Raw genomic sequence first — 26,045 nt, 5'->3', positions numbered from 1 at the left:
GTCGCGAAACCTTTGAGAAATGGCCCAGCTATCCCATACCACGGGCGGTCGGCGAGTTGGCAAAACAAGGTTTATTCTACCTCGGTGACCTGGACAGAACGCAGTGCTTCAACTGCTCCGGCGTCCTCCGTAATTGGAGGCCTACAGACGATGTATCTGAAATACACTTGACGTATCGCCCGGATTGTTGTTTCGCACGTGGCGACGATTCGGGGAATGTGGCGTTAACCGAGTACGAACGAGACAATTTGGATAAGTTGCTTGACGACAAAATACGACGTCTCACTTTACATCTGCAAGAACCAGAGGAACCCTCCGAGGACGAAAAGCGATGTCTTGAGCAACTATTTCCTTGTCTTGAACCCGTGAACCCTCGCATGTCGTCGTTGTCAAAAAGAATCGCAACGTTCGACAAGGGCTGGGAACCGAATAAAATTAGAGCTAGTGTTGAACAGTTGGCAAAAGCGGGGTTTTACTACGTTGATTCGGACAGAACCAAATGCTTTTACTGTGACGGCGGGCTTCGTTGGGACCGTGAAGACGAGGCTTGGACAGAACATGCAAAATGGTTTCCGCAATGCGAATACGTACTCCGAACGAAAGGTATCGAGTTTGCGCAACGTATCGAAAAGACACACCCGAATCTCAATCGTCCTGTGATTAGAAACCCCATAACTAGACAAGAGTTGATCAAACGCCAAAAATTGATCTGCGGAAACGTCAGTCGTGCGAGCGAGCTATGAGTTAAATAGAGGCGATAAAACGATTGTAGTGTATCGACACCTTTTTTCGAGACTTGTGTAACTGTGTCCTTTGTGCTGATAACACTACCGGCAAATTAGAATGAATTTCGTGTATTGCAAAATTATTTGGGGAATAAAAGATGATGGGGTGCAGTTGCTTACTACGCGAGTCAGTCGGTGTTAATAAGCAGGCGCGTGGTCGGCAACGAAATACAGTAACTATTTCTGAGGTACTCGAATCAGTTTTGTCTACTATCACAGTTACCAACGTGTTTGAGCTCGACAGTTTTATGGGAACCTACTCTTTTATAATTAGGATAGAAAGCGATTTCACTGTACCGACATTTCTTTAAAACTACTTCTACTTGAGTACTTCAAAGCTATATTTTGTCCTTCCGTTTTGAAGTAAATGTAGCATGCGTTGTAAATCGCTCCAGCTATCTCGATAACCTCGCTAGAATGCGTGGTCTCGTCTGGATCTGTAGTGCTCAGCATGTTGTGTATGCACAGAGAGAGAGACTGCGGTGGCGACTTGCTTTAGTCGAGTAACGGGCGATGTCGATATCACACGCATTCCAAAGTACATCTTGTGAGAATGATGTACCACCACCCCGGCTATTCTAGCTACGACATTGGATCATTTCGCTGTACTAAGGTGGGCCCGACATGGTCGAGTGCGCTCGGTCTTTTTCACGATAGTTTGGGTCGCTTTTACTATTCACATGTTTACACAGCCCCCCCCCCCCCCCGTATCCACGTAATAGCCTGCACAATACCATCATAGCGTTATTTTTCCGATTTGGCCACGTAAATACCCGACTTTTGTTATCTAGGCCCACATTTTGCGTTACTCGTGGTGTTTTTTTTTGATATGTTAAGCTAACAGGGAGGACAAATTGACAGAAAGAGAGTACATTTGCCCGAATGGGCTGACATATCTGGGAAAAGGAGGACATATGCTCCCTTGAATGAGGCCGTATGGTAACCCCATCAAAATAGGAGGGTCGATGGATACATCAAATGTATCGCATTGTGTTGCTGTCAGCCAGAAAACGCGAGTTTTGTCAAACAGGCGGACAGCATTTATAGGAGTATTCCGAGTCTTTCCAAGTAGGTCTTATTTGGCAGGAGTGAATTGTCCTATTGAAAGCGAGCCGATCCAGCAGGCTGAAAGTAAACACGCATCGTCAAAATTTGATTTACTCTTGTATCACGAAAAGAATCATCGGATTTATAACTATTTGAATAGAATTGTTCTTGTACTTGGTAGGCTCTATATTAGGGTAGAGTGGGGTAAAACACTCATGTAAGGTAAGACGCCCACCATCGCTGTTACCAAACAAAGTGAGTGTTGAATGAGTCACAATAGCCTAACGAATGCCTAATGGTCAGACTGAGCTGTCACCTTAATTTCTGAAGCTGAAAGGAGACTTGGTGAGTTTTACGATAATATATTACTTTTTGACTTGTTTCTTACAAAAATTACCGTAATATAGCTAGGTGAAACGTAACTATTGAGGTCACGGAATGAAAGTTTCTTATTTTATTTAGGATCCTACTATGTTCGATGTGATTTTAGTGTCATTTCATCGTCAGATACACAAAATAACCACCTTGTTAGTGTTTCGAAAATAATGGCGTCCTCGTGGCTAAAACGCGGGGGCGCGTGTTTGAGACCTCTGATGTATCGCATGTGAGTTGTTGGCGGGTAAAGTTGTTATCGTTGTGTGATTTTGCCAATATGCTCCTTGTGGTACCAAATCTAATTACACTAATAACACCTGTACAGACAAACAGAAGTCCGACAATGAGTCGATACAAAGTTTCGCTGTATGCAAATTAATGTACAACGACACTCCCCTTACAACGGAACTGTTTTGTCTGGACGGGGTGGTCACGATTCGTTTCCGGACCCGGCGCAGATTTCATCAGTTTTGGTTAAACCCGGACTGGATGCGTCCAAGTGTCTTTGAGAGTCGGATTTATGCTACATTTTACCCAGTCTAATATATGGAGAAACCAGGAATTTACGTGTCAGTCGGATTTTTTGGACTTTGATTTTGCAATCCTATAGTCGCAGTGGATTCCGATTTCGAAATCTCCCACTCATCCTCACCGAAAGGAGGCTATAGATCGCATCACATATGATCTGTCACAATTCATCCCCATTATTGCACCAACGAGCGCGTTTCAGCCAAATAAGACAGTCCACCCCGATGAAGCGAGCTACCCCAATTCGTCACTATATAATTGAATCTGACATCGCACTCGCAGTTACCGAGTTCTAACGGGAAATGCGAGGCTAAAAGGGGTGACACAGCAATTCTCTGACGGTAACAATCCACCGAATCAATATACCCGTAGTATGATGCCGCAAATATGCTTGGAGGTATTGGCATAACATGTGTTGAGGATATATTTACGACACATACGCGAATACAACTGACTGTCTGCAGCGAAATTTGTTGACTTCGAGCGACAGTGCGTGGCTGCCGAAGCAATATATCCTTAGTATGATATTGTAAATATACGCGTGGAGGCGTTGGCATAACAAGTGTTGAGGATATGTTACGGTACACGCGAACACAACTGATTGTCTATAGCGAAATGAGTCGCTCTCGAACGACAAGTGCGTGGTGAGCTCGTGATCGATCGTACAGACGGGTAAAGCATCAGCTCGATAAATGATCGATTCAAGTTGTATATCATATACAACATACAAAATTAATATCCCGCGGTAAATTGCATATCATTTATAGGCACTGGTATGATTACGCTTGACCAGACGTGAAGCAGTAAAAAGAACCCATCATAAATACATTGTTCGGATCGGACTGTCTGTCCTAAGACGCTAGAACGCGGTATAGGTATGGAACAGCGACATTTGCTGCTTGCACCGAATACTAGGTACGTAATACCGGGGTTTAACACGTTGATGCGAGCAAAATTGAGAATCAACTATTTCTCTAATTACTTATTATATTCTAAATGTTACTTTATTTAAGTTAATCTATGTCGGGGGCGCCTAATACCTATTTCTAATACACGACATTCTTTCTGGTTCTCGATATGACTCAAAATGATACACATATTTATAACCAGAACAGATCATTTCTCCTTACTATTTAAGTCGACAACAAAGCAAGAGCAAGTACGACAGTATGGAACAGACTACAAGCGTCACTATGCACAGCCGAACGTATAGGCACCTAAAACACGCACCAGGATCTCACCAGGAGAAAACTTTATTCACGTCACGACCGGTAATTATTCCTATGACCCCCCCGTACATGAAATCGAGTCAACCGCGAAACGACAAGTCAACCAGGGTGGTTTGACGGGGAATTATTCCTAAAGCCCCGTCACGAAATTGGACCACAAAACGATAGGTCAGGGCGATTTGTCGGCAGGCAACTATTACCAAGCCCCGTCGCGTACGACCGAAGTCAGCAGTACTTTCGTGTCCTTGTCCAGAGGTCGAGCGAGACAGATTAAATCAGGAGTGGAAAAGTACAAGTAGAATTACTAATCAATAAGTTTCATGTCTGACCAGAGTACAAAGGTCAATCGAGATTCTTTGTTCTTTTTCTCTCTAGCGTTAATTATTCCCCCTTTTTGATTGCCGCACACAGGGTCATAAAAGTATTGCTGCAAAAATGAGAATCGGGTAATTCTTTAATTGTTTATTATACTGATAATCTTTGTTTGTTCTTTATAAATCGCGAATGGGGACCTTCCGCACATTTCCTATACTACTTACCGCCCATCAGATATCACGTTGGATCATGAAATACGAAAGTTAATCGGTTATAATAATTATCTTGAGTCACTGCGAGCTATGCAGTATGCTGCAGATTGCGTTGATTGGAGATTATTATTTTGAAGTTAAGTCAGCCGCCGAGTGCAGACGTGTATCTCTCACTCCGCTAATTGATTGGCTGTAATGATTACGTACAGCTCGGAAGTGCTGCGCAGTATCGGCAGTGAACAGAGTAGACCAAGTCGCAAAGTACGACGAAGACTTCACTACCTGAAGTTTCTGCGTACTTGCCGAGTGGTACAATATCAACAGAAAGACTGGGATCTGCCAGGCGGCGCCGAGGACCCGAGCCTCAACCAAGATCCCCGATGATTAGCCTAAAAGCAACAGCGGAACTTGGAACCCTGAACACAACAACTCTGAACTCTGCGTGGCGCCAGGAAGACGCTGTCGCACTTGTGACTGACCTAAAACTTGATGTGTTGGCAATCCAAGAACATCGCCAGCACTTCGGCGAACCATTCCGCGAAAAAGGTCTAGGCCAGTGGTTCCCAACGTGGGCGATTTGGCGGCCTAGGGGGGCGAAAATGACGAAGGGGGCGATAGGGGGCGAAAATGGACAAAGGAGGCGACGGGGGGCGGAAATAGCGAAGGGGGGAATAGGGGGCGATGACGCGTTAAAACGGCTATATAGGAGTCAAGTCGGAGAAATAACTTCTTTTTTTTTGCAAAAATGTAAAATTCGACATCAAGCAGAGAAGTTGACCTTTTTTTTTTTTTTTAGTCAACCCGCCGATGATTACAGATTGTATACCGATTTTTCGGTTCACAAAATCTGGGGGGCGATGATCAGCGTTGAGCTTGAAAAGGGGGCGATGAGTCGAAAAAGGTTGGGAACCACTGGTCTAGGCGCAGGCATTATCATGGTCAAGTCACCTGCCAACCAAGGCGGAGTAGGAGGCGTCGGTCTAATCATATCCCGGCGTTTCCATGCTGAGGCAAAGGTTTACATTATAATCAGCCGGACTATCACAGCTAGCATTCAACTCCGTCGCCGCAAACTGCACCTCGTGTGTGCGTATATGGACCTACGTCCTACATCTCCGAACACCACTGCTTTCCCAGCTGATACGCTCGCCTTCTAAGACGAACTAGAAGGTATTATCTCCACCTAACCGCAGGGCGACATAACCATGCTGCTTGGGAACATGAATGCCACGTTGGCCGAGCGCTCACAGCGAGTTCGCTTTCCATTTGGCAACGAAAACAGCAACTCTGAGCATCTGGCCAATCCACTCGATCGCTGTGGCCTCATTCCTCGCAACGCCAACTTCTCTATGAAGCCGAAACGCAGGACGACATTTGACGGTATGCGCCAACGAAACACGTCTGGATTATATCTGCTGCAAAGCTCCCGCACGACTCCACTTCACGAACTGCCGAACGGTGCGCACTGCGCGTGGTAACGATGAGGAGTGACCATCGCATGGTGTTGGCCACGCTTCGTGAACGCCTCCCGTTCGTCCCGAAGCGTACACCGAAGGATCCCCCTACCCAATTGGCTTGATCTCAAGGACGCAAATACCATGCATGCACACTGCACAGTGCACACACTCCACGCCCTCGAGATCCAAAATACTATACGGCTATAGTGGCGGCCACGACAAGGAACGCGTACGACTCGCGAGGCTATCTACGTAGGTATTCTTGCGTATGCAGACGACCTTGCCTTGCTTGTCCCGAATACCACATCGCCTCATCAACCAGCTAGAGGCCGCTGCCGCTCTTGTTGTCCTCTTACCAATGCCAAGAAGACTTGCGGTTCTGGCCATACCATTTCTACCGGAGAACGCGACACCAATTCTTGGAAAACCAACTGGGAGAAATCGGGCTCAAGATTGTAACAAGTTTTTTACACCTCGGTATTGATGTCGCGGACTTAGGAAAAGCACTTAAGGCGAGGCGAGCAAAGGCCTAGGGCGCGTCAAGACGGCTACATTGCCTCTTTCACTCAAATGCCTCACCCCAGCTCAAGACCCGCATTTTCCGTGCCACTGTCGAGCAGGTTCTTCTCTGCGGAATAGAGGCACTCACGCTGACAGAGAAACTGGCTAAGACGCTCAACGCCAACTGCGATGCATTCCTCCGCTACGTACTCGGCATCCACCACCCGGAGCACATATCCACGAAAGCATTGCGCAAACTCACAAGAATGGTCCCATGCCGTTTGCTGACAGCTGAACGATGCTTCCGCCTAATCCAGTGGTTCTTAACTTTTTTCCTCCAGCGTCCCCTCTCAAAAATTATCGTGCTCTAGCGCCCCCCACCCCATATTGTAAGGATTGTAATAAAGACAATGGGTAAGAGGGAGGGCCGTAACAGCACTTCGTCAGTCCCCCTAAAAAAACGATTGTATTGGGTACCCAATTGGGCACCCCTTCGCGTGATTTAAATAGTCAGCAAAGTTTGTGTGGCCAGGTAGCCCTAGGCGCCGAAAATTCCTGTAATGCATGAATGAATAGGCAGTAATTGCATATTATTATATGTGGCTTATAAACTTTTATCATCTCAGCTCACGTAATCAGATTTACTATAGTAGCGATGAGTGAGCTGTTGTTTGGAAAATGAAGGCCAGGTAATTAATAATTAAACATATTCGGGCGTGCCCGTTGGTACAAATTACTTCATTACATGTTGCTATTTTTTACCCCTTGTCCGCTATATAGTCAAAAGATATTGAAACGCATAAACGTATTAAACTAAAGGCAAATAATTTTTCTCTGGTGGATGTTATTTGTCCTGTGTGGTGCAGATTGCGACGACATGATAATTCGGCACGAGCGATTTAAGCATCTATGGACAATTAGACCCGTATACATTGAGGTTTACGGTCAACGATTTACGGTAATCTTCTTCGGCTAAGGTTTTCTCGCTGACGATCTTTTTGTCACTTCATATGTCTCCGTGCATCGTGGCGAGGTAATGGCCGACGCCGAAATGCCTATTTTTTATTTTCTATAATCATGCCTATTTTTTCGTGACGGAGTCGTTAAAACATGCGTAATTTATGTTCCTTCACAGAAATAATTTAGGGCACCCTTCGAGCTCAACCCCTCGATTGGGGGTTTGGGTTGCAACAGTTTCGGTTCTGGTAAGTGGTGAAAGTCCAGTCGGTCTTTTCGGGACTTAAGTGTTGGAAATATTTAGCGATTTAATCGCGCTCGAGGACCACTCGATTATAATAAACCATATAATAATTATATGTGGTATAACATATTGATTGGTATAACAATCGGGTACGGTCTCATACCCTGTTGTTCGAACCAAATGTACACATCCCGAATTCACATCTGCGATTGGCAATACGGGGATATTACTGGTAGTCCCTATTGGATTTTGTTTTAGTGCTTTCTGTGACTAAGTAAGTCAACTGCGAATGCGATGCATATATCTGCTCGCATTGAATTTAGTACTGAACCCAGTTGTTAATTTTAACATGAATGTATTCCAAACAAAGCAACGTATATTATATAAAGTTCATGGGAGGTTGTGAACCACAACACTAGATAGTACCATCCATTATGATACGATGAAGCAATATTCTGACGATTTAATTTTGAATTTCTCCAATACAAGTATATTTATTTAGTTATTCCTTCCGTGCACAAAGCATATTTTATGTACAAGGGGCTCGTACTCTCAAAAGTGATATACAGTGCCTCCTTCTTCGATTTCCACACGCTATGAGCTGCAGGATAGGCCTATAATACATAGTTCGAAACATTTTGTTGAAAATAGCACAAGCAATTGTGACGATAGTGTTTTAACGGGACATTGGCGATCTAAAAGTACGCGAAATTCATTCTACATGAATTATAATAAGCCACTAGATCTAAGAAAACATGTGTAGCAAACGTCGCCGCGTAGCGCGACCAAAAATTTCGAGATTTGGCATGTTTTGTGGAATGTTAATTTGCTCTGAATACTCATTAAGGATATGTCCTACTACTGCATCATCTACTGCGAAGCCATTTTTCTTCAGCGCTCCCCCATATCGCCTTCTTGAGCCCAGCGCCCCCCCCATATCGCCCCCTGAGCGTTTCCGCCCCCTTCAAAATCACCAGCGCCCCTTGAGGGGCGCAGGAGGCAATGTTAAGAACCATTGGCCAAATCGGTCATCTGGTGCGACATCAAGACGATCATCCAGCCGCCGCCATCATTAACCACATTTCGACGGAGCCATGGCGCAGGTCAATGTTAAGAACCATTGGCCAAATCGGTCATCTGGTGCGACATCAAGACGATCAACCAGCCGCCGCCATCATCAACCACATTTCGACGGAGCCATGGCGCAGGTCAAGGTTAAGAACCCTTGGCCTAATCGGTCATCTAGTGCGACATCGAGACGGTCAACCAGCTGCCGCCATCATCAACCACATTCCGACGGAGCCATGGCGCATAGGGGGCTGAAAGGGAACCACATGGCGCTCGAGAATGGAGACCAACTTAGCGCAACGCGGACTGTCGCTCGAAGCCGCCCACGACCGCCCACACTGGAGGCGCCTAACACGAGCCCAAAACTGATCCTGTTGATGTTCTATTGTTTCCAGTTTTCTTTTGCCCTTTTTATATAATTGAAAAGTCGATATATATATATTTTAAAGAAATATGTTACTCCTGAGTATAGCCTCGAATTCAGGCTCAATCACGAACACTGTTTGTGTCAGGACTGTATCTGGCAGGAACTCAAATTATAGTTCCCAATTTCTATATAGAAATTTACACAATAGTATATGTTCAAAACCAAGTGCTTGTCTGATTTTAAAATAATAACACGATTGTTATTGTGCTCGTGATATCACAGTCTGCTTCCTCGCCTCCTATTGCGATAAGTCTTGGGACATATCAGCAATACGGCAGCATGTCCATGCTCACGCGTTGCCGTGTTGAAAAATCATAAAATAAATACCTCGAGGAGCATGCTTAATGTAAGCAAGATTCTTCTTTTGTGGCAGGCAATACGCGTTCCCTATATCCCGTGCTAGACTCTTCAATATTGGTTGATTTTCTTGGAGCAATTTCAAATGCGACGATTTTATTGATCTGTATAATAATATTCGGTCAATAGGACAACAGGTGATATAATACTAAGGGTCCGTGAATAACACGTATGATTCGGAGCATATCCACTTATCTGGATGCCGAACACACGGTTTATTGTGCGGCCCGAGTCAAAATTATTTTTTCAATTTCGTGACGCAGATATTTTAGATAAACTAATTGCCCTTTGGCGTGGGACATAATGACGAATTCTCTGTTCTGTTTTGACAGTCGTTTGGTCGCACGTGTCAGCGTTTGCAGCAGAGACTTCGTCCGCATCTCGAAGGGCAAATTAAAACAGGCTGCTTCTCCAACCGAATAATTGCGCAGTCTGTCGACACATTACGTGATTATGATTAAGTTTCTGCTTGCGGATCGTATATCGTGCAACATTTTTTTATCAGATCCTGAATATGCAAAGCATTATAGTGACAATCAATATTCGATATAGTTGCTCGTAGCCGCTCTCTTTGTCATTTGAAGGTCGTGTAATATGTGTTTATAAAGCTGCGGAAGCTGATTCTCTTTCGCCACAAGGAGCACTAGTAGCAGGACTGCAACAGCAATTCATGACCCCCCACACCAAAACGTTGGTGTAAGGCCCACATACGGGGATAAATCAAAAATCTAGGGTCTTCACCCCAGACCCCCTGCCAGCTTAGTCGTGTTTTCCGCGACTTATCACCGACATTTATTGTACTGTTTATAGTGACGCGCGTTACTTCACCTTAACGTACATAGTGCGAAAATTTTAAATAATTCATGATTGAATCGGACAATGTGATCGGTGATTGCATATATGTTACTATCTAGTTTTTCACGTAATCACATTTCTCGGTTGATCTGAATGAGGTGTCTTGGAAACTGTAGGACCCGTAAATAATAGTTAAAGAATAAACATATTCGGGCGGTATGATAACTTCATTACATGATGTTGTTTCGAGACCTCATGTCTGCTATGCCAGAGGATATTGAAATCGCCCAAACGTACTAAACCGGGGGTGCCCAACGTTTTCGGCTAAAAGGCCATATGAGATTTACGAACCACTGCGCGGGCCACTTCAATGTTGATGACCTTTTTTTAATCGTCCGATAGGAAAAAACCTAATTACGTAACGTGGAAAACAAGACTTACATCACTACGCTTTAAAATTTATCACAATTACGTCATGAAAACTCGTTGAGTTTTTCGTTGATATCCACCAATCAAGGATACCGTAATCCGAGAATTACGAACGAAAAACTCAAATTACTCCGCTTCTACTTGTTGGAATTGAGTCAAAATTGTTTTGCATCGTCTTTGAAGACAACTCAACAATTTCATGGGGTTGACAGAAAAATTTGAATTTTTTATTTTTTTATTTTTTTAAATAAATTGAAAATTTCAATTCAAGATTGCACGGCCTTTACTGGTTGGAATTGAGTCAAATTTGGTGTGCATCGTTTTTTGTTAGACAACCTGACGATTTAGTCACTAAGCGAGTGAGATTTGGAAAAAAGTTTTTTCGAACAATACTAATATGCACCTTGCCAATCTCAATAGTTTTACTTGCTCTCTTATATAAGTTTACTCGAAATGTCCAGCATTACGTTTGTGAATATTTAGTGCAGACCTCAGTATTATGGCATATTGTGGCTTGAGTCGTCGCTAGCGAGTACATTAATACATCACTTCATTGAAGTCTAGGAGAGGAATTAGCATTGTGACGTCACGCGACGTCATAGGTTCACGTTCTCGTTCACACGGAACCTTTCAAATAGAGAGAGGTTCACATCATCCCTAAAAGTTAGACTCAATTCTGTAAATTACGCGTAGGGGAGATGTGGTACCGATGGATCAAAAATTGGAAAATGATCGCTGGCCCCAAAATGTTCAGCCGAAAACAGCAGGTCTTTTGCTGGCTCAGCACTTTGATACAAGCTCTACCTATCGCGCACATATACATGAATATCCGTCTTTTCAAAAAATATTTATGGACGTTCAAAATTTGTTGCTCGAACGTGTCATCGGTCCCCACCCGGTGGGTCCAATGGCACACGACCCTGGGACCTATGACACATATACCCTAAATACCTCAGATGTGACAACTTTTCTTGCTCAGTATTATAATCTAAGCTACAGTAAGCCAAAGAAGAATGTTTGATCGCAACCGTCAAGAAATAGAATAAATATTAACTCAAATGTTGTCATAAAATCACGTTTCGATTTAGGCTCGGACTTATAAATTTGAGGGTACATACATATTGCCCGAAAATCGACAGTGTGACTTCCAAACACCTCGTTATAGCGATAAAACATCATATGCAATTATTACATAAAGATTTTCTGTACGTAAGCATGTTTCATTTGTTTTATGATTAGTATGCTTGATTATTTTGCTTGATTTGACTGTTGTATCATCGGTCCCCACCCTACGAATTTTATACATGAATCGAAAAAAATTCCACTCAAGGAAAGTACTGAAAAAAATAATAGGTGCCATTATATAGCCTGATACAAGCCCTGCACTACACAATAAAAATGATTGCTGGTTTGTTCGTGTTGAAGGTTACAAAGAAAAATGTATATGTCGATATAAATTTACTTTACACCCCCCAAAACAAAAAACATCTGTGAGAGACCCCATAGCTCGCGCACGTCGATTTTTTTTGTATGTGAGGAAAGATTTTGCCAGCAAGCAATTGTGGACAAGTTCACGGAGTGTAATCATGGAATTATCATAGAGAATTTTCAAAGTATTTTCGGTCCCAGTGATCCATCAGTACCACATCTCCCCTACTTATAATTTTCAGGAGGGGGCTCCAATACTAAATGCAAGAAATCGAGTGACAATAAATCATGCGAAGTGCTAAGAAAAATTTCAAGTCAGGTAAATATGCTGCGAAATATTATACTTTAGGGTCAGCATAAACGGAGATCTGCGATATATGTGACTGGCCCCTATGGTTACGCCAATACGTCGCAACTGATATTCTAGTCATGATCAAATTTCGCGGTCACTCTAATCAAATTTTAGTTGGAGTTGCAATTTTACCAGATGTTATAACTAATTTCGAGACTTACCTCGCAGCCAATGTTTCCTCTAATTTTTGACGAGTCTGCGCACACTCACCAACTCACTGCGCAGACCCTTGGACAACAATGCGTAACGACTAAAAAAAAGGTCATCACTTCGGATTTTTTGTGCGCAACTTAGATTTTCTGTGCGCAGAGACCGTGTCAGCACAGCGCATTTGCGAACGTGCGCAGCTTAGAGGGAACATTGCTCGCGAGCCACACAAAACCTTCTCACGGGTCACGGCTTGGCCGCCCCTGCTTGACGCATTACACGGTGTGATCTTGAAATTGTTACGTGATACGTTTCCAAATCACCCATTCGCAAAACAATGAAGTCAATTAGTTGTAGTGATTACTATGAGTCATCTTCACCCATAGAAGATGATAAGCCATGCCAAAAAAATGAAGCCGAAAGCTGAAATTCGAAGACAGTTGCGTGGACTAAATATTTATTTACTGGAGTTGGAGTAAAAGTAAGAGTATAAGGGTAAAACCGTCCTTTTAGTTTGTGACTGCCTAGCAGGTCGCCATATTTAAGGAACATAATTTGAGTCGGCTTTACGAAAAAAACTCAAAGAAAGACACTTGGTCAAGAAAGAGCAAATTTTTGTAAGCTTCACTCACCAAGACCAAGAAAATAAGATTTGTAGTATCCCAAATACATTTCAATATATTAATAGAGAAACGTAGATAGAGGTTTAAAGAGAGTTTAAAATGTATCACGTTTAACATTGTTTGGAATTATGCGGGAAAATTATTATTATTTTTATTAATGAACCGTCATCTTCTTATTACCTAATATGATCATATCCACTACGCATTTACTAACAATGCTTGTTTTTGAGGTATTCATGGTGTTTGTCGACTACTATGGTCATTGACACCCAGGCCGATATTCTTCATTCTTGTTCCGTAACTGCCGACTTATAGCACGACCGACTGCTAGTCTTTTTGTAGGACACCACTTACGCGGATGAGGTGGCGAGGAGGAGCCTAGAGAAACCTTCAACACTTAGTTATAGGAATTCTGAAGTCGACCACATTGATGTTGATGTCGCGGATCATCTGCGCTGTCTCGCCACACACTACTAACAATGTCAATCCCTGCTTTCAACTTGGATATAAGATTAATAAACTGAAGAACATACCTACAATTTTTGACTCGGTCCCCCAACGTATAGTTTCTGTTTCTCATTTGGCCCGCGGAGAAAAATCGTTGTCCGCCCCTGCTTTCCGCACTTCGTCGCAAGTATTGCTAAACTTACCGACAACCAAGCAATGACACGTATGGATATCAAGCAGCAAATTCGACCACACCCTATCTCCTATCACGAGCCAGGGATATACAGAGTTCTATAGATCCCTCTCACAAGCATTTACCGACAACCAAGCGATGTCGCTTGTCCTACGCATATAAAGCAACAAGTTTCATAAAAAAAACGCAACACTATCTATTCGACTTATATTCGCGGAAAAGACAGTGACTATTTCTTCACGTCACCACAAACAATAGTCTTGCATTTTTCTTTGCATTTTCGAGACCAATACTTGGTACGGCCACAATAATTAAGCGGACTCACCTGAAATCTCTGACAAGATGAAGCACAAACACGCTTCTACCCGCACGCTTTAGGCTTTCATAAACCGATTCCAAATTCTCCAATGTGCACATTCTGGTAGTTTTGGTAAGTACGAAAGAGGATGATTCACATGCCTTTTTGAGGATGTCAGCTTTCAAAGGATAACTGCAGTTTTGATTGGCATTCGTACAAGTTTTCATGTATTTTTCAATAAGACCGGTGCTAGCATCGATGAAACAGAGCCCGTGTTTTCTACATTTGGGGACACTGTCATCCCAGTGTGATTTTTCGTATCCTTGTGCATATAAGCTATCCAGGTTTTCAAAATCGCAACTCAATAGTTTCTTGAGAAATTCTGCCTTCTCCGTTGTGTACAAATCGCATTCGAGACCGAACGGATACATCGGCTCGTAAAGGTAGAAACTGTCATCTGCAGCTGCGAAGATCTCTCCGGCGAAGGAGCTGCCAGAGGGAGTCTGAGTTAAAATGATCAAAGTCTTTTGATCTCTTATGTCGCCTTGCTTCGAGCCTGTCGTTGGATGTAAAGACTCCGGGTTATGATGGGAGATATATTTCACGTCAAAACGGAATTGAAGTAGCCTACAATTGTACGAATCACTCAATACAATACACACACATATGGTTGCATTTAAAACAAATGGTCGTTTAAAACACTTTGTTTGAAACATGTTTTAATCAGTATTTTAAACAATGGCCTTAAACATGTATTGTGCAAGTTACAAGATAAGGCATTAATTGAGTATATACTTTCCAAAAAACATGTTGTACGAGCCCACAGAGAATTATCGCCCGATATGGAATGATTGGAAACCTAACAATATTCGGTTCAACAGCCATAGTACTTAGATATTTAGTCAACGGAGCTTTATATACCATATCTCTTCAATTGACAATGTCAATCCACTATGACAGTTAAATATTTGTGACATCATGGCTTTAAAAAAACATGTTTTGGACGAGGGACTTGTTTTAAAAACATTTCTTTTAAATTGATTTTTGTTTTAAATGCAGCCATAGACACATGACTTACTGCCCAGGAATTATCTGTAAGTGCAGTTTCACCAATATCATAAAATCCTAATCTAATGTTGACGCCCGTAGGTCTGGAATAATCTGAAATTATGTTGAAAACTGGTAATTCCATATTTATGATGAGGCAAATAACTAATTTATCAGAACCTGTTCGGCCTCTCTAATCGGCGTCCTCATAATATAGTCAAGTCACTATCAGATTTCTCTAATGTTATGTTAAAATTAAGTTTCAAAAATACTTCTTTGAAAGTGGGCTATCGATCATATTTTTACTGTGTTAGCTGAACAGTAATTTAGTTGGCAAAATGTATATGTATACATGTTGAGTATGTAGGGGAGATGTGGTACCGATGGATCACTGGGACCGAAAATACTTTGAAAATTCTCTATGATAATTCCATGATTACACTCCGTGAACTTGTCTACAATTGCATGCTGGCAACATCTTTCCTCACATACAAAAAAATTCGACGTGCGCGAACTATGGGGTCTCTCACAGATGTTTTTTGTTTTGGGGGGTGTAAACTAAATTTAGATCGACATATACATTTTTCTTTGTAACCTTCAACACGAACAAACCAGCAATCATTTTTATTGTGAAGTCTAGGGCTTGTATCAGGCTATATAATGGAACCCATTATTTTTTTCAATACTTTCCTTTAATGGAATTTTTTTCGATTCATGTACAAAATTAGTAGGGTGGGGACCGATGATACAATAGCCTAATCAAGCAAAATAAACAAGCATACTAATCATGAAACAAATGAAACATGACTACGTACAGAGAATCTTTATGTAATAATTGCATATGATGTTTTATCGCTATAACGAGGTCTTTGAAAGTCACACTGTCGATTTTCAGGCAATATGTATGTACCCTCAAATTTATAAGTCCGAGCCTAAATCGAAACGTGATTTTATGACAACATTTGAGTCAATATTTAATCTATTATTTGACGGTTGCGACCGAAAATTCTTCTTTGGCTTGCTGTAGCTTAGATTATAATACTGAGCAAGAAAAGTTGTTACATCTGAGTTTTTTAGGGTATATGTGTCATAGGTCCCCGGGTCGTGTGCCATTGGACCCACCGGGTGGGGACCGATGACACGTTCGAGCAACAAATTTTAAACGTCTATAAATATTTTTTGAAAAGACGTATATTCATGTATATGTGCGCGATAGGTGGAGCTTGTATCAAAGTGCTGAGCCAGCAAAAGATCTGCTGTTTTCGGCTGAACATTTTGGGGCCAGCGATAATTTTCCAATTTTTGATCCATTGGTACCACATCTCCCCTATCACATCGTATGTAATGTGGAGCAACATGAATTGTAGCCTATACGCTAAGATGCAGCAAGCGGTTGTTTAAAATGTATACAGCATCGACGCGACTGATATTTCTCAAAAGAATAATCCAGTATCAGATTGCTTAGGCCTAATCACAAACAAATTAGGGCATCGGAAGATTTTACCATCTTCTGGTATTGAAGGGCGATGTCCCCTCTGACAGCTTTCGATCATATATTAATTGTAGGGGCTGCCCCAGTTGCAAAGTATTCTAGACAGAAACAGAGGGCAGTCGGGAAATGGGAAAGGCTGATGCAGAAGTCTTTCAATAGTGGATACGTACTAACTAATATGAACTGATCACAATATACGTATATGGTTCGTGAATAGCAAGTAGAGCCGGGGAGTCCGGTATTTTAGCAAAGGTTTCCTGTCCCCCGACAGGATATCAATTCGCGGGTATAGTTGTTATGGTAGCATCAATCCCGGAAGCTGAGTTTAACAATGGATTCCCGACATCTTCTGGGAAATGCTGTGGGAAGCAACCTTTTGGGTCATTTTATAAAAAGAAACAATAATCCACCCGGAAAAGTAATTCAGCTGTTTCGCAAACTTTCTTATTCAAAGTCAACGCAGCCGGAACCCACAATCTCAGTCACCAAAGATTAGAGGCGACTTACCCAGTTCCATAGTCTCGCTATGGAATGAAGCAGCCATATCACGGTACTCTATGGTACGGGTTGTGACCAATGTTCCCTCTAATTTTTCACGAGTCTGCGCAAATACGCCAACTCACTGCGCAGGCCCTTGGACAACAGTGCGCAACCAGGCCCCCCATAGGGTGATAAACCGAACTTCTGGGGGGCTTCGCCCCCCAGACCCCCCTCGGGCTGCACGCTTTCCCCCGCTATTAATCATCTGTGTCTGGTCTTCGTTTAGTGGGCGTTCCCACTAAACGCGCGAAGCGCTAAAATTTTCTATAATTCATGATCAAATCGGTCAATATCATCGAGAAATGCATATATTGCTATCAATTTTAATCCTGTCTCTGCTCACGTAATCACATTTACAGGTAAAGCTGATCGAGTGAGATGTGTTAGTAGTATAATTGCTCGCTCGTGAAGCGTAAAATACCGGAAGTCAAGAATGTTGCATTTCGAAGCCAGAAACGCAGCATTTTGAGCTAGCTAGCAGTCGAAAATCAGCCTATGGAGCTTCGGAAAAGCGTCATTGTGGTGCTTCATGGACGTGCATTGTGTATTTCGTGGAACTAATTACACTGTATATCGTGCATATTGTTGATTTTCCACGATCGGTTTTGAAAACAGGTGTTTTTAATGTGTAGTGACCTACATATTCCGCGGGGACAAATGGCCATGGTATCCTGTCCACTGAATCACTATAGTGGTTATATCGCGAATTGTTTCCCGAGGAACAGGTTGGTCTAGAAGCAGTGAGCGTACACAATACGAACCAAATACAACCACTCAGCGCAAAACTGACTAACTGTGTTAAGTATATCACGAATCACAGATGTATACATTTAATGTGTTTATTAGGCACCTGTAATCAAGCTCTTTACAAAAACACGAACAATTTTATCATTCTCACATTTTTTATCACCAAAATAATTTAGCTCCGGTTCAGCTGGAAAACCTTGAGATCTTTTAATTAAATATGAAATACAATGATCAGCGCACATATCAGATTTTTTACTTTGAAGCTGTTGCCTGGTAACGGTGAAGTCCTCTGGACCTAGAAACTCGACTATCTGAGGTTTTAGGGGTGGGATCATAACCATGTTAGCTTTAAACACGCTTCTACTATATATGTGTAGATTTCGCGCCCCCTTATCGTCATATCACAAAACGCAACCAGCATGCTATAGCCAACCTAACGGATAGTTTGGTGGCATGGGAGGTTACGACTATTGATGAGAGATTTTTAAATATGAAATTCATACTAAAATACAGAGCTATAATTATGAATTGGAAGTAAATCGCGCAGAGCGCGAGAAAAATTTTCAGTTGAGCTCAGCGTCGCGATCCCCTTCAGATGCTTTCATGACCTCAAGGGGCACGGGTCCCCCAGGTTGAGACCCACTGCCTTAGAATTATCATGGTGAAATATAGCCTACTAAGAATAAGTTTAATCAAGTCCCCGCATTAATTCGATTTTTAGTACGCATTTTATCAATATTTTAGTAAGTTTCTTCAGACTCTCGCGGGCCGCACAGTCTAGATATCCCTGAAAGAAGGTTTGGTTACTTCTTGTGACTTTAATTGTAACGGTATAATTTGCTACTTTGACTTTACTTTGAATCTGGATTAGGCATGTGAGGTACGTATAGGCTGCGTAATCGCGGCATGTTAACGAATGGGCTTGATAGTAAACGAATTTCAGCTTCAATTTATACATCCTATGGTTTTAGTCCATACACAGCAACATTAAAAAGTAGGTTTTATATTTTCAATTTCAAGCAACCTTTCGCGGGCCGTACAGAATAGGTCCGCTGGCCGAATTTGGCCCGCGGGTCGCACTTTGCTCAGGCCTGGTATAGGGTATCTTGGGTTTGGAGAGGCGAATAAGACTTTAGATTAGTTCATCATCTCCCATCCACTACTACTATATGCATCGTAGTGCTCCGACAAGGCAAAAGTTCGTTTAATCCTGAAAGTCGTCATTTTGTGGCTATTTCCCTGAAAAATTGGGTTAAATAATCCCCAAAGGCAACACGCTTTCAATATCAAATACTGCCCCTCAATATCCCCTCTAATTTTTCACGAGTCTGCGCACACTCAACAACTCACTGGCGCGGTCCCTCGGAAAACAGTGCGTAACGACAGAAAAAAAGGTCATCACTTCGGCTTTCTTGTGCGCGGGATACGTTTTTCTGTGCGCGGAGACTTCGTCAGCAGTGCGCGGCCGCGCACGCGCGCAGCTTAAAGGGAACATTGGTTGTGACCCAGTGGCAGAACCGAGAATTTCATCAGCTCAATATACCACAGCAATAAGAAGGAATAGATGATGCTAGTAGTTGGTATAAGAATCGGGATGGTTTCTGTTGCCTGCAGGGTTGCTCGGTGCATTCAAGCATACCCAAGATGTGTTGATGCGTCAAATAATGTGGGTATATGAATGTGGCCTTATATCAGCGTGTACTCAAAGGTGGTGTGGACACTCGGAAAATCACGTGACTGTCACGCCCAGATACCTTTGATTACTTTGTTATTATCGATCCGTCTGCAGCAGTAATTAAAGGCGAAGTCGCTATTGGTCTTTGTAGATTTTGACAGAATTCCATATCGAGTTGGGTAACAGGATTTGGTATGGTACATTTTGATGCTGTCATCTAGCACTGTACCAAGTTTCAAGGGTGTGACTCAATGATTAGCGTAATAATTTCTCTGTCAAAGTCGAGTATCTGTCTGGTAGGTGAGCGAGCACCGATATATTGCCGACTTTGATAACGGAATTACTATGCTAATCATTGAGTGACAATCCTGAAACTTACTGCGAAGTTGCATAACACAACCAAGATATACCATACCGAATTTCGTCATTCATCTCGGTATGGAACACTTTGAAAATTCACATATACCAATATCAAATTTCGCGAAAATTCCTTGATGCTGTGGGCTCCATGCCAAATCAGCGCACGCAGACCCTGGAAACTAGACTTCGATAACGTACTTATACTACTGTAATTATCGAGTCACAGCCTTGAAACTTGGTTCTAGGCTTCTCTTACCGTGTGTATTTTTCCCGTCTGTGATACTCCTTGTTGTTGACTTTATTCCGGTTACAATCGGAGCTGTGCAACAGTTATTAGAATTTTAGAATTTAGTATCGCTTGAGCTCGGGAATCTAAGATCTTCTTATCGTGGGTATTTGTCATGTCTGCAGTATTTTTCTTTGTGGTTGTACTGGTCACAATTTGAACTGTATTAAAGGTGCCTTGATTATTTGACTTTTTCCTACCATTATACATAGTGATAATTCAGAAATAAAGATTCCATTGCAGCGCGCGCACAGCTGTTGGGTTCGGACAAACATTCTTCATGCTACACATTCGCCGCATCTTCATGGTGTTGCAAATTAGAGTTGTTCAAAAATAGCTTTTTTTTTCAAACTTCTGCGGCCATTAGATAAAACCGCTGGGTAGGATTAAAAAAACGCTGCACACCAAATTTGAGCCAATTCAAATTAGTATATGTGAAGCTATAGATTGAAGTTTGGAAATTTTGGATTTAATATAAAAATATTTGCGATATTTTACTGTCGACCCCAGGAAACTGTCAAAAGTCTGAAAAACGATGCAAAACAAATTTGACGCAATTCCAAACCGTAGAAGCGAAGTTCTTTGAGTTTTTCATCAATAATTCTGAGATTACCCTATCAATGCAATTCTTTTCAAATCCTTAATTTTTGACTGCAATAACTTCGCTTCTACTGGTTTCAATAGAGATAAATAGTATGCATCGTTATTTTAGACAAATTAACAATTTATCGAGATTAAAAGAATTTTTTTCAAATAAATTCGAAACTTTCAAACTCCTATAGCAGTGATTGGGAACCTTTTTTGTCCGAAGAGCCATATTGACCTCATTTTTTTCATTATACCTTCCAAAGAGCCATACATGTCAATCAGCTGTTACGTCACGATTAAAAATTTCTGACGTCATGGTAGCACTTATTCGAACTCACTACACGGGTTCATCGTGTGCGCCACATATGTTCGGTAAAAACTCGAACTAACCAGCATGCTGGTTGCCTTACTGAAGCATGCGAAACTTAAGTTAAGAGAACGTAGGTTCGCCGCGATGCTCCTTTTAAATGCTAGAACCCATGATCGCATGCGTAGCGTAGGCGGAGCCAAACATGGTTACAACAGCAATCTATATATAGACCTACCCACTCTAAGCTGTTAACGAAAATTTTGAAACCGTAAAATATTAATATTGGTATTTTCTATTGATGTTCATGAATAACTAGATTTTGAACATTTTTCTTCCAACTTCACACAATTTGCATTTTATTGTTCGAAAATAAAGCGCAAAACGAGAGCTAAAGTCACAGACGGGCCAAGCCTCACCATTGATAACGCAATTCATCGTAAATAGCTTAGATTTTGTTATAACTGATATTAATCCAATGTAACTGTCGCACTGATGCCGAATATCTAAATACTGATCGACTTCTCAATTCTCAAAGTATTCGGCGGTAACATATAACGTTGCGCTATACACGCCTAGTTTATCGCCGGTAGAGCTACTTGCCAACCAAGAACGTGGATACTGGATAGCGATAGCGTTGTTTGTAATTCGAGTTTGTAATTGGGAATGTCACGCCAACGGCAGTTCATTTCGCGCCGTAGATCAGGAAGACAGTGTGTATTTGAAAACTGCGTTGTCGTATTGGTATCGCGCTATCCAAGATTTCGAGTCAGATATAGGCTACATCGAACAGGCGAGTGATATTGGTCGCCAGCGCGGCAGTAACTTAAATTTTAGGATTTTGAAAAGAGTTCGAGCTCCTAAACCTGAAGACGGCATTGGCTTTACCTCTCAAAGACATGTTTATTAGGGATGGTGTGAACCTCTGAAAGGTTCAGGTTCGTGTGAACGCGAACCTTTTTGAAAGGTTCTGTGTGAACGCGAACGTGAACCTCATGACGTCACGTGACGTCATATTGCTAATTTTAACCCTATCTTTCAATGAAATGATAGCCTATATTAATGTACACGATACCCAGCGACGACTCGAGCCACATAATGGCACAATGCTGAAGTACATATTGACGTTTTGAACGTCGCTAAATGTATCAACTGAGGCAATCAAATGATATAATAATCCCATAAATCAATATCATCCGTCGCTTCGCCAACAATTTCGACGAGGACTTGCCAGGCAATATAAGCGTACGCCTTAACGGTCTATAGGCCAGACCCGAAAATGTATTCGGCGTCTGAGTATTGCTACATGGATATTGCGTAGAGTGTAAAACGGTTTTCCATACTTGCTACCACTATTACTCCATTAACAAGTTATACAACAATAGCAAACACCTCAATGGCACGGATTTGGTTTTTATGATACAGTAAACATGTGGTGAAGACAAGATTGACCCCGTACGATACTAGATTTTTACATCAGAAAACGATATCGATTGAATAAGCATCATTCGCTATCTACATGTAGTGTATTTCGCTCTTGATATTGTGTGATTGCCGGTCAAGCTCACAGCAGAGAGTCACTAAATATTCACAAACGGAAAGCTGGATATTTCGAGCAAACTTTTGTTGGAAAGTAAGTAAAATTTTTGAAATTGTCAAGGTGTTGATCGTTTATGCTGCCAGTGCCATGCATAGAGTGGTTCGCAGTTGAAATGCAATAAATGTGAACCAAATAAGTTATAATGAAGTGAAAATTGTAATATATATGAAAGAGGTTCACAGTGCAGAACCTACCAAGGTTCTGTTGTGAACGCGAACCTCAAAATTTCCGAGGTTCACACACAGAACGCGAACGTGAACCTCACGTTCACACCATCCCTAATGTTTATACTGCCACGGGAATAATCATTCCGGTTGTGATGAAAATTTACTAACAAGTCGCTCCAATATTGATCAATTCAGTATATAAAAATAAATATTTGGCAAAGAGCTATATCTTATACCAAAAAGAGCCATATATGGCTCGCGAGCCATGGGTTCCCGACCACTGTCCTATAGCTTCACATCTAGTAGTTGGAATCGAGCCAAATTTGGTGTGCAATGTTTTTAGCCAACCTTACATTTTTATCAACCAGCCGCAAAAAGTTAAACAAAAACATTTTGAACAAAACCCTATTACACAGGCTACCAATGCCATCATAACCACACTCGAAAAAAGTAGCTGTAACCAGATGATAGTAGCCTTATATCTCACCGTCCTGTTTAGTCAGTGGTAATGTAATCCGGTATTGCACAAACATTGCGAATACGAAGATGCATAGCAATGGCACAGACAATTTGATGGCGTATTTCATTCTTGGTATTTTCTTTGAATAGACTCTCTTTGCGTACACCAGCGATTCCCAAACTCCCCACAGCCAGAAGTTCTCGAGCGAGCCCAATCCTCTTTTGATATGCGAAAATGAATGCATGAATATCCAAAACAAGGCACGAAGTCAAGCAGAGCGACTTAAAATCCCTCTAGCGGCATTGATTGCTGGAAATAAGCATATGTTACGATGACACATAGTACGGGGATGCCAATAGAGTATTTCAAATCTTATTCGGTGCTAAAGAAACCTGAACAAAATGTCATTTGTATCGTCATGGCCACGTGAGTTATTATCCCTGCTAACGTAGAGTTGGATCTATGAACTCGATCCCGATCGGTAAAGAATTTTTACGTCTTTTGAGGGTTTACGATGTTTGCCTGTTTACGAATACTACTGCACGATCGCATGCAAAACCCATAAAAATTATATTCTCATTTATATCATCATGGCAATGTGAGCCTACGGCCTTTCTGTTTTGAGTTTGACCGAAAATAAAAGCTGTAAACAGGATTGTAACGACTCGATTCGGGGCACGATTGTCTGACCACTCGACTCGACTCAAAAATCTGTTTTTTGATTCGGCTTTTACTCGAGTCATTGTGCATGACTCAAACCAAGTCATATGACTCAAAACTCACACGGCCAAAGACTAGGGTTGCCATATTTTGGAATCGGAAAAGGATGACACTTTTTCAAAATTTTCAAACTTAGAATACCGGAGAAAAATCTTGAAAAAGTGGTAATTTTTTCCACTTCGTGGCCGGTTGACTAAAGAAAAGGTCGGCTTCATTTGAAAAGTTGGATGTTTGTAAAAATATTCCAACCATATGTGTTCATTCCGAGCAATATAAATCCACGTCTCGATCCTAAACTTGCGTTAATTGTCGCTAGAAATCTGATGTGTATGTTGGAGTTGTCCGATTGTCCTAAAGCTCCAATATAATCCTTCGAGTCACGGAACCACTCTTTGAAAGATTGATTTTACATGTACATTGTACACGTGGGAGCCGCTCATTTGCCGCCAAGATATACGACGATCGCCATGCTACATGGCGAGATAACTTATTGGTATAATCCACAACTGCAACACCAATGGGCTGCGAGTTCGAGTCCGATCGAGGTCGAATCCAGAAGTCCTACCCAACTGTTGGAGGTTTATCTGGGCACCTCCTCGCCACGTGACCCGCGTAAGCGGTGTCCTATATGAAGCCTACAAGTGGGCCGTGCTACAAGTCGGTAAATATTAAATCAAGAATATCTTCGTGGTGTAACATGACCAATGTAGTCGAAACACGATGAATATCAGAAATAAACAAACAAACATCGCCATGCGGCGGGAACGCTTCCGCATCATTCACATTCGTACTAAAGTTCGTGGAGTTTTGTACCAATGCGTAGTGTGGTAGGTAAGCTGTTGTTGCAAGGAAAAGGAATGCACCTAATTTTAACAAAAGTTGCATTCATGCGCAACAAGTTTTATTTTTAAATTCTATAATTGAATCGGAAAATGTCCACTCAAAGATGATATTGAATAGTAAAAATGTGTGTCATTTTGCAGCCTCATGCAAGCCCGACACTTAACATTAAAATGATTGCTGGTTTGCTCATGTCGAAGGTTACAATTAAAAATGTATAGCCTACGTCGACGTTATTTGATGCTCCCCCGAAACAGAAAACATCCGTCACAGACGCCATATCTCGCGCAGGCCCAAGTTATTTGCATGTCAAAAAAGATTCTGCCAGTACTCTATCATGAACAAATTCATAGAGTGTAGTTATAGGAATATCATAAATAATTAATTTTTCAAGTATTTTCGGTCCCAGTGTCCCATCGTACCCCACCTCCCCTACCTAATTTTGCTGACTGCTAGTACAGAAATCAAATATATCAGTAGCATTGTGTATAACATCTCGACTCAGGCATCTAATGTGTAGTGCATCAAGACGGAAATGAAGATTTTCAACAATGTGGCGGTGACCTTACAGTAGTAGTATACAGGTCAACGAGACGCGCACCAATAGTCATCGAGTATTTGATCACGTGACATCTGTTAGCCAATTAGAATGCAGAACGAAGTGGGCGTGGTTCCAATACGAGAGAGGTTTGGGTTGTGCGAGAGATGGCATAGTTCCAGTCCAGTAACGCTGAGATATTTATTACGTCATGCTTGCGTAAGTTGATTACCTTCAATATGATTGCGTATTGCAGCATGTTCATGATTACGTCATATGCGTAGTTGATTAATTAAGTTATTTCGAGAGCGTCTTTGCTTAGTTCCAGTAATGCTGAGGTATGATTACGTCATGATTGCGTCTAGTTCCAGTCCAATAACACTGAGAAATATTTACGTCATTATGATTGTGTAGTTGTTCATGTTCATGATTACGTCATATGCGTGGTTCCAATACGAGAGAGG

The 26,045-nt window shown here is 41.9% G+C and overlaps 1 protein-coding gene across 1 annotated transcript; it reads right to left on the bottom strand.

Moving 5' to 3' along the window:
* Positions 1-1,807: 1,807 nt before the first annotated feature.
* On the bottom strand, positions 1,808-24,380 carry LOC145438029 (carbohydrate sulfotransferase 4-like). The gene is made up of 6 exons (XM_080315392.1): positions 23,511-24,380; positions 20,332-20,394; positions 14,242-14,770; positions 9,473-9,606; positions 4,504-4,528; positions 1,808-1,910 (listed from the first exon to the last, which is right to left on the bottom strand). The coding sequence occupies exons 1-6, from the start codon at positions 23,725-23,727 to the stop codon at positions 1,808-1,810; spliced, it is 1,071 nt and encodes a 356-aa protein (XP_080171518.1). The 5' UTR covers positions 23,728-24,380.
* Between the last annotated feature and the right edge of the window lie 1,665 nt (positions 24,381-26,045).

The sequence above is a fragment of the Botryllus schlosseri genome, chromosome 4, assembly GCF_051294905.1.
Source record: "Botryllus schlosseri isolate E-star chromosome 4, Bs_hap1, whole genome shotgun sequence".
Taxonomy (NCBI): domain Eukaryota; kingdom Metazoa; phylum Chordata; class Ascidiacea; order Stolidobranchia; family Styelidae; genus Botryllus; species Botryllus schlosseri.
Note: the sequence above shows the minus strand (reverse complement) of the source record. Positions and strands in the feature narration are given on the sequence as shown.